Source organism: Buceros rhinoceros, unplaced genomic scaffold, assembly GCF_000710305.1.
Source record: "Buceros rhinoceros silvestris isolate BGI_N320 unplaced genomic scaffold, ASM71030v1 scaffold4898, whole genome shotgun sequence".
Classification (NCBI taxonomy): domain Eukaryota; kingdom Metazoa; phylum Chordata; class Aves; order Bucerotiformes; family Bucerotidae; genus Buceros; species Buceros rhinoceros.
Window position 1 is genome coordinate 1 of NW_010427427.1, and position 10,154 is coordinate 10,154.

A 10,154-nucleotide genomic window follows, 5' to 3' on the forward strand; every position below is an offset into this window, starting at 1 on the left:
ACAAGCACTCAGTGAGTCGGTCCAACCATTAGGTTTGATTAGGTAATTAAATAGTAGACAGAAGGTAGATGAGAAGAGGGATTTTTTTGGTGTCTCTGGCTTGATACACATGAACAAAAGGGTGTTCTTCGAAAGTGAAAGGTAGAAAATGCAAAAATACTTGCATATGCGCTTTGTTGATGCCAACAGTTGAGAATCTACTTAACAAAGGTATTTGGACTTTCTGCTATATATTGTTGTTAGCAGAATTTTTGGAAGAAATACAGAAGTTTATTCTTCAGGATTTAAAACTCATGGACTTAAGGTGTTGTTCCAAGACCAACCAGTTCTTGTAGATTGCTTGGGCAACCTTAATTCAGCAGCCGTGTACTGAAGGTAGCATCACAGTAAATATATGCCCAAACACGTACCTTTACAAGATTGTGTTTGAGCTTCTCTTTTTTCGTTAAAGGCTTGTTATGGAGCATGTGGTACAACAGCACGCAAGGAACAAGTGAAAAATGATATGACACAATGCAAAGGTCATCTCCTGTTGCTGCTGCACCATAATACCAAACTTCACTCACTCAAAATTGTCATTTTAGATAAACAAAATCTATTTTTCCCTGCCCTGCTTCACAGAAATAGCTAAAGAGCACAGCTGAAGTCTTAAAAAAAAAAAAGAAAAAGCTTTTGTCAAAAATATGGGAAACTTGAACCCAAATACCTGTAGTTTGGCATGTTATGTTTTGAGTTCTCCAGAATAAAAAATAACAGGCCACTTTCATAATGGTACTTTTTCTGCCACTAATGTAATCAGGTTAATTGAAGTTCATGCGAATATGTTAGTTTTCTGTAGTATTAAGCAGTCTCTTTCATTTCATTCAGGTGCTGCTTATTCACACGCTGAAAACAACATCAGAAAGTTGGTGGACCTTTGTGGACTGCCTTTTTTGCCTACGCCAATGGCAAAAGGAGTAGTTCCTGATAACCATCCAAACTGTGTAGCTGCAGCAAGATCAATGTAAATATAAATTAAGGCTTCTAATTCTAACATCTGAGAAACAATTAGAAATTGTGGTGGTCTGCAGATGCCAGGGAAGACAAAATACATACAATGAAATTTTTTCAGCCAGATTTTGCACTTCATTTTAGAGCACTGAAGGTCTTGCTTGGGAAGAACAGATTTAGGCAGATCACTTTTGACAATGCAGATTGCTGACCAGCAAGATAGTTCATCTGAGAGCTAATGCTCTGTAACTGTGAAACAGATGGCAAGTAGATGTATCTGTGTTGTTAGTATGTATTTCATAGCATAAAATGAAACGGGCTAACAGTTTGTTAAACATTTAACTTAGTGCACTAGACAAACTACTAGCTTTTTATTTTAACTGCATAAACAGAAGGTTAAGACACACACATTGCAGTCCAAATTTTGCTATCTGCTGTCTTTGCATGGTGTTTGCAATACACTGTCACTAAATTGCACTTAAAAAAAAAGTATTTCAAACTACACTGAAGGACTATGTTTAAAGTCATTTATAAGGGCTTTTTTGGCTTTTGGCAAAATTAATGTGAATGGACTGTAAGAACCCTACTAGGTATAAATATGCATGGAGTCAGCTTGCAGATAGAGCATGAATATACTTTGAGATTAAAATATTGTCTGTGGCCGAGCATCTTAGCTTTATCACTGTTAAGTATGTTATTAAGAAAACTGGAGAATAAAAGAATATACCAAGTATTGTCTACCCAGCTGAAAGGTAAATTAATAGGTGTCTAAACTGAGAGGTCCACAACAATCTTAATTTTGGCACTGTTGCCGATGTCACACTAGTGAGTCTTTTGCTTTATCCTCAGTATGAATATAGCATCTTGTTAGTCTCCTAGTGTAACGATTCCTTTCCCAAACACAGTGTATTCGGAAGTAGTAATTAATTTTCTTGAGTACATGATTTCAAGAATGGCTTAATGATTGTCTCTGAGAAAGGATACAGGGTTTGGGAGCTAAGCAAGCAGGTTAGAGGAAGGAAGGATTATATGTATATTCTGGGGTTTGCTATGGTGGTTATGATTACTTCTAATTTTGAAAATTCCATTAAATTTAATTAGTAATTCCTCCTTATCTGATGCTCATATTTCTCCTTTATTAGGGCATTACGGCATGCTGATGTAATCATCTTGCTTGGTGCAAGGTTGAATTGGATTTTGCATTTTGGTCTTCCACCAAGGTTTCGACAAGATGTAAAGGTTATTCAGGTAAGCAGGGAAATTATTATCACTTGAAGAAGTCCTCTGTGTTCTGGCATTGCCTAGAGCAATTTTTTAAAATTATTTTGGTAGTGTAGTTCATGTAGCAAATACTGCCCTATGGAGAGTGCAGGACAGTGCACTACAGTGTACTGCAGTACAGAAATACTTCAAATTTCTTTATTTTTTTTACTTATTTTTTCTAAAGACGGTTACAGCATTGTTGCAGCTATCAAGGACTTGGTGCTGCCATAATAAAGAGGGCACACACGTCTACGTAGATCTGGAACATAATCTCAGGTTCCAAAGTTTGCATCTTTTCCAGAGGAATAGCATAAATTTTTAGCTAGAATTCCTTTTGACTTATGTAATAACACATCTTTTGTGTTTTGTTTTTCTAAATAATGTAAAGAAAATTTTTTTTTTTTGTCTCACAGTAGGTTTTTCACTCTGAAGGGTTGGTATTAAAATACTAATTCAGTTCATAATCTGTGTGACCTGGTCATCAGTTAGTATTCCATGTAACCTTAGCAGTCTCGTACATCAGTGGTAAAAAAAAGTGGTAAAGTTTCTTCAGTGGTTGCAATTTACTTCTCAGTTTCTTCATACTAGCCAAATTCTTACTGTCAAGGAGCATACACAAACTTTTCTCATCAGGAAAATTACTGCTTTGAATAGAGTTTAAGGGTACTTTAAAACCTAAGTCTAGATTTTTAGTTCTCATCTAATTATCACTGAAATCACTGCCACCCTCTCCTTAATGTTCTAATCAAGTCTGCAAGAGCTTAAAGAAGCAAGAAGTCAGTTTTAATTATAAATACTTCTATTGAAATGGGTACCTACCATAGGATTTTACTTTGAATAAAGGATTTCCTAATGTCATTTCAGTGAAAGGCAGAGAAATTAATCTGTACAGCCAAAACAAGATGTGAAGACATTGTTAGACAATGTTCCTCACTTGAACTGAAAAAAATTCTCTTTAATATCCTTGAATTGATGGTTGTCTTTCTTTTTTAAATATAGATTGATATTTGTGCAGAAGAGCTGGGGACTAATGTGAGGCCAGCTGCATTTTTATTAGGTGACATAAACGCTGTGACTGAGCAGGTAATGTGATGTCAAGTGTCCTTCTGTTTTGACCTTAATTTCATCTGATTCATATAAAGTAAGCTATCATTTTTAAAAAAAAAAGAAAGAAAAAAACGTTCAAGGAAAACTATTTTTCAGGCAATATATTTATACTGTGCATCCAGTCTGTTCCCAAATTAAATGTTAAAGATTCTGGTTAGCGTAACTGTGATTGTGCTGGGAACATTCTTAACAACATTATTGTTGATGCTTATGACTTTTTAAAAACATGTTGAGAGAAATCTCTGCGACATTTCGATGTTGTTCCAGCTCTTAGAAGAATTCAGCAAAAGGCCACTGAAATATCCTTCTAATTCAGAGTGGTGGAAGAGGCTAAGAGAGAAAATAATGGACAACGAGGAAAGATCAAAGGTAGTGTTATATTAAAGAGGAGGTTTCTTACCTTAACAGGTACCAATACATAGTCAGTTTTGTCACCTTATCCAAGCTCCTCAATTACTCTGACAGTCATGTCACCCAGACTTTGAAAATTTATACCATTGTGGTACAGGCTTGCCTTTGTCAGGCTTATGAACTGGATGTTACATTCTAATACTTAACTGTAAGTATTCTAGGTTTTCTATAAATTCAAACTGCGGGGAAGTCAGTGAATGTTGGAATTGGGTTCTTAAAGCCTGTAATAAAAGCCCACAGCCAGAGCTGCTGTATTATGGACAGTGACTTCTAAGCAATAGGCATGTGCTTCACATACTCCAAGTGGAAGCTATCTTACGTGAAGATGCATTCTTAAGTTTTCTTCTCTAATTGTGCTGCTGAGCTGGTGGAAATGTAATCTTTGTTAAAAACAAGTAGCTGTTAAAGTCAAAAAATCACAGGTGCTTTGTGCAGTCATTTGCCGCAAGTTCAGATGCATGTTTCCAAGATTGGGATCTAAAATAATTTCATTCTGGCAGATCACTGTTTTGAACTACCTCCCAGCACACAGGTGGCAGCTCACTTAGGGTTGTCAACAGTCAAATCTATGCGCAGAAAAATTTCCCATGCCTCTCCGATTAAACTGAGTTTGAATAGCTTCCTGTTAATGATAAGCCATCCAGGGGTTGCTGAGCCGAGTGAGCCTCTGGTAAATACATTGCATCACCAGGAGAGACAGAGAAGGAGTGACCTTGATGTAGTGCATGGAAGACCAAATACTTCAGCCTTACCTAGCAGAGTGTGGTTTTGTTTCCATCTTTATTATTTACATGTCCCAGTTCTGCACCTTACTGTACTAATATCTTATTTTGAAGGAATTAGCATTACAGAAATCCCTGCCTATGAATTATTACACAGTCTTTCATCACATCAGAGAACTGATACCCAAGGACTGCATCTTAGTAAGTGAAGGAGCAAACACCATGGACATTGGACGAACTATGCTTCCAAATTACTACCCCCGTCAGAGGTGTGGTATTTTCTTTGCTGTGATGACCTCACAGGCTCGCTCTGTGTATAACTGTTTTCATTTAGCTGAGAAATATGATGGTCCAGAATGTTCGTAATCCTGTTTAAAGGTTCTAAGTGAAAAATAAAAGTTTATTATGTTGGGAGAGGGGTTAAGGGAAGTTTTCCACTCACATACTGCTGTCTTGTCATAGATTTTATCCATTCTCTTCAACTCGTCTGTGTGCTCTGCACTGAGTGGTGATAGTTTCTCACTCTTCTGTGGAGAGTGAGTGAGGACCATCATGTTGAAATATCCCTGATCTAATGTTTATTTCTGTGCTCAGAATCTGTGGTAAATATTGGTTTCGAATAAAAGCAATCACTGGGATTCTCATGTTGAAAATAATTCATATGAAGAGGTTTCCTTTGAAACACTTAAAAGCAGGGAACACAATCAACTCATTTTGAAAATTGGATTACATATTGGGCACACTTTCATGTAAACCTGCACGCCTAAGATGTAGGCATTCAGATTTGGGAGTTTTGGTATGACTCTTCATTATGTGTAGCCTAGTTTTGGCGTAAGTAGGAATTAAGTAAATGCTGTTTCTTGAATGGAGAGGAAAAGTGAGTTCTGTCTGGTGAGGTGAAACTTCTCATCTGACTATGAAGCTGGTGCCTTCTTGTGAAAGTAGTGCTGAAGTCCTAAATGAACGTGAATACTTCTTTCTAAACAAAACACAACCAAACAGCCAACTGAAAAAAAACATACTTCCAGTAAGGCTGGGGGAAGAGTTTGCATTTCCCCTCACCCCCCCTTATTTAAAATAAAGGCACAGTAATGTTAATGGTTGTCTTTTCAGATTGCATTGCATGTATCTGAAAGCAAATTTGAAAAGTTAACCCTAGAATAATCTAGTTCTTTATGTACTTTTGTATCCATTATGTGCTTCTGACTGAAATTATCTAACTTAATTACAGCTTTCAATTGGATTTCAAAAGTTGAACAGAAGACTAAAATTCAAACAACAGTATTTAACCGATGGCTTTCAGACTTCTAGTTATAATTTCAAGGAATTAAATATAGAAAGATTTCATGGTGTCTGCCATCTCTACAGTAATTGCATGTTTTTGAAATATTGTTACTATGCAAACTAAAAGCATACAAGAATAGTTCTTTATTGTAGTACCACTAGTGTGTGTATGAGATGTTTTAATTTTAATTGGAGTTCCAATATGCTTATATCATTTAAAATATTTGCAGTCTTACCGAATGCTTGACTGAATATAATAATCTGTACATCTGTGTCCTGGAATCTATACCAATCGTTTATGAAACAGTATTTGAACAGTATATGGAAGATGATTAAAAATGAAGATAAGTCACCGTGGATTAACTTAAAAGTTTGAGTAGTGGTTTAGTAGGATAGTAATTCTGTATTCTCCCCTTTAGGCTTGATGCAGGTACGTTTGGAACGATGGGAGTTGGATTGAGTTTTGCTATAGCAGCTGCAATGGTAGCTAAAGACCAAACACCGGAAAAGCGAGTCATCTGCATAGAAGGAGATAGTGCTTTTGGATTTTCTGGGATGGAGGTGGAGACTATCTGCAGGTAACTGGTTTTTGCTCAAGAAGACTAGCCAGTTTCCTGTATTGCCAGGATCAATTTAACTAGGAGGCCAGGGATGCTGCTGTTAGATGGGGCGCTATTAAAAGCACATGAAAACAAGTCAGAAAATGCACATGGTTGTTTTTATGCTGTTGTGACATAAAGTGTTACCAGTGATGGGTAGATCATATTGCAGGTGGAAGTGGTTTGGTTTCTTTTATTTATTTAAGGAAAAATGACAGTTTTTAACACCTTGCAGAAGGGTACAAGTATTTCAGAATTCTTCCAAATGGATCTTTTGTAGATACAATTTGCCAATCCTGATTATCGTAGTAAACAACAATGGGATTTACACTGGTTTGGATGCAGATTCCTGGAAGGAGATGTTAAAGTTTGGAGATCCTGCTACATGGTGAGCATCTTCAAAGTATGTCCTGTTAATTGAGGAAGAAGTGGCCAAAATGGTCATTCTCTTCACTTCTAAAGTTTTGTGATCCAGATGGAAATTTTTGATAAAGTGAACTTAATCCTGGGCTAAATTAGTGTAAATTGAGAACCAGTTACCAAAAGCAAGCAACCAACCTAATTCCAGACTATTGTTTACACAACAGCGCAGCAGACAGATGACTTTGTGTTAGTTGTCTCAGGTTCCTGCAGCAGTTCTGGCCGCACAGGACAGAGTTTTTAGTGGGTTAACCTCCAAAATCACGATAATCTCCAAAATCACCTGAGGCTTCTGTTCTGAGTTTACACTGGGCTTCTGCTTCTAGAGCTGAGATCTGTGTACCAGTAGAACTAGACTAAGGCCTTGCTCAGGAGTGTCTCCAGAAGGTGAAAATGAATATGCTAGCCTATAAACTTAGCTTAAGTGGTATAGGAAACATAGTTCTTGCAGCCCAGAAGAGTCCATCAGGCCAGCACAGTAATTAGCTTAGGCTTTAAAATCAGTGCTGAAGTAATTAAATTGGAGAGTCTGGCAGTTCCTCTCTGCCATTAATCAGAGGTTTTCCATTTCGTTACAGTGCACCTCCTGTTTCTCTCCTGCCAAATTCACACTATGAGGAAATTATGTCTGCTTTTGGAGGTAAAGGATACTTTGTTAAAACGCCAGAAGAATTGCAGAGTGCTCTGAAAGCAACCCTGACTGACCAGCAAACACCTTCTCTTATAAATGTAATGATTGATCCACAGTCTGAGAGAAAGAAACAGGTATGTATGCATTTTCCTTTCTTTTTCTGCAAGCTTAATGTCAGCAAGCCTCTGAAAACCTTGGGAAGTGTCACTTAAACCACAGAGAAGGCAGAGATAGTTGTGAGACAGAAAGTTTGTCTTTAGGTTTGGAAGATAGGAGAATGGGTGCTTTTAGACTCTGACATCTGCTCTCCCTGTTGTTTGGTTTTGTTTTTCATTGGCTGTTACCAATGCATAATGTCCTTACAGAAATATTTAATTACTAAAAATTTACAGAATTTATGGTTGTTGCTTTTCATTCCTGACAGAATGAGAAGAAACATTTTTGAGCAGTCTGTATTTCCTGAGGATTTTATGTGGTAGCTAATACATATTTGTATCCTCTTCCTCTTATTCATCTAGTCTAATATCTTTTTTTTTTTTGGCTTCCAGGAATTCCCGTGGCTGACTCGTTCTAACCTGTAGTAGAAGATGAAGATAATGATGGTGCAAAGCAGTGCGTTAAACAAAACTGGATTGGTTTCCAGAAGTGGAACTGATGGAACTCAGTTTTACATAAGCATTGGAACAAAGCGGGATTTTAGAACTGCTATTAGAGGAATCTTTAAATGCTAAAATTAAGTAATTGTGAAATGAAAAGGACACACATGAATGTATACCAGGCCTTCTAGCAGATTGTACAGGAACAGTGATGATAAAATTATATACTTTTACTCACATAATACCCATCAAGATTTGTGATTTAAAACCTTGGATATACATTTTTAACCAACAGCCATCACAATATTTGGTAGAAACTTTGTCCTGTAAGGACCAAAACAAAGCATCTTGTTGTGAAGAAGTGCTGATTGGCCTCATTATGCATTGAAGCCCATTGGGTTGATAGGCGCTTCCTAACTTTACTGGTTGCTTTTTCAGCTCCTACTGCAGGTAGAAGTAGTGTATTAAAAAGTGCAGACTTACTGAAGGGCTGAGATTCTGTCTATTGCGTTTGGTTTTGTTAACTGGGACTTAGGGTGCTTGTAGGAAAAAAAAAATCATAGATATTTGTTTGAAGCTTTGCTCTTTGCAAGGGCACTGTCATCCTTGTAGGCTGGAAACAGGACTGGGTTTATTAGTGAGATTTCCAGGATTAATGGATCTTTAGAATCAGAAGCACTTAAAAGCAACAAAAACAAAAGAAGCAAAATAAGAATACAAAAAGAAAAAGAAAAAAAAAAACCAGACAAAAAGAAAAAGCCCCCAAACCCTCACCAGAACAAAACCAGAAACAACAACGTGTCAGGCTGGTTCTTAGTGTTTGGTTTGGCTGGCATCCCAAAGCAACCACCAGCACTCATGCTGCGGCTGGCTCAGTGTGCAGCACAGGTTCTTCTTACAATGTTCTCGTTGTATAGAAACCTGGTGCCCAGCTTGCACTGACCGTGATGCAGAGATAATGTTCAGAGCAGATAATTAGCCTTTCTGAGGTAGTCTGCTGTCTTTTCATCTGTTGTTGCATCTGACAATCTGACCTAGGCTCAGACTTTAAAAGGGAAGTCGTTCTTTCTATACATTTCTACCAGGGCCTGCAGCACTACTGTTCAGTATACTGCTCAGCAAGTTACTGGGTATTTGTGGCTGTTCTTAAATGCACTGGGAGGTTCTTTGATACATACGTAAAAGGGAAAATTCTGGCTCTGGTTTGGGTTTTGATTGTTTTATTGTCTATTATTCCATTAACAGTAAGTGTTGGTTAGCTAGTGGAAGGCACTTGGACGGCCCAAGGAAGAGGAGGTCTGGGTTGATAGGGGATCCTAGCCTACAGTTAGGCTTGGTGCAAAAAACTCGGCTTATTAGTTCTGGCACTTCAGTCCAGGGCTGGCATGAGGCCATGGGTTACTGTTAGGCAGAGGAATGTGCCTGCACACTTACACAGAAAAATAGTATCTGACAAGAGCAGGAGTACCGCAGTCTGACTAGAGGTGCCACTGCTTGCGGTACGTGTGCGGGAGTAGCCACGTGGCGCTGTGAGCTCATCAACGGTGTAAGGCTGCCGAGGTGGCAGGATGGCTGTGTTCTCTGGAGTACCCTGCAAGGAAGGTGGAACGATATTGGAGCACTGGTGTCACTGATTTTGTTTCATTCTTTTTAGCTCTCAAAAATTTGTTTTAATATCTTGCAGTGATTGAACACAATCCATGATGTAAAATATCTCTAAGAGTTAATGCTGGGACTGATTACACGGGAGATCATTTGCAGTGGATAAACAAGTGCAGATATTCTTATTTTAAATTTTTAAATAAAAAGTGATTTTCACAGTGATTTTCACATTTCCTTTAATGAGTGTAGTTGAATTACATCAGCGTTTTGTGTCAGCTGTTATAAATCAGCTTACATTGGGTTTTTAGAAGAGTTGTTGAATAACCACAATGACATGCACAATTCATTTTAATAAGTCAAGATGCCTGGAAAATGGAAAGCAAAGAATTTGAAACTGTGGGGAGTCAATAACGTAACTGATAACATCAGTTTGGATTTCACTGAACTTTTAGAAAGATCAAAAAAGAATTAGCTCTGTGTTTCTCATAGCTTTAAAATAGCCTAATACCATGGTATAGTAGAAATTCTT

The 10,154-nt window shown here is 37.6% G+C and overlaps 1 protein-coding gene across 1 annotated transcript; it reads left to right on the top strand.

The window, feature by feature from the left end:
* Positions 1-867: 867 nt before the first annotated feature.
* Positions 868-8,008, top strand: HACL1 (2-hydroxyacyl-CoA lyase 1; the record flags this gene model as incomplete). The annotated part of the gene is made up of 9 exons (XM_010141902.1): positions 868-1,003; positions 2,133-2,238; positions 3,253-3,336; positions 3,628-3,729; positions 4,608-4,762; positions 6,197-6,355; positions 6,657-6,764; positions 7,375-7,561; positions 7,976-8,008. Coding segments are annotated over 9 exons (1,070 nt in total), but the record flags the coding sequence as incomplete, so codon positions are not given.
* Positions 8,009-10,154: the final 2,146 nt, after the last annotated feature.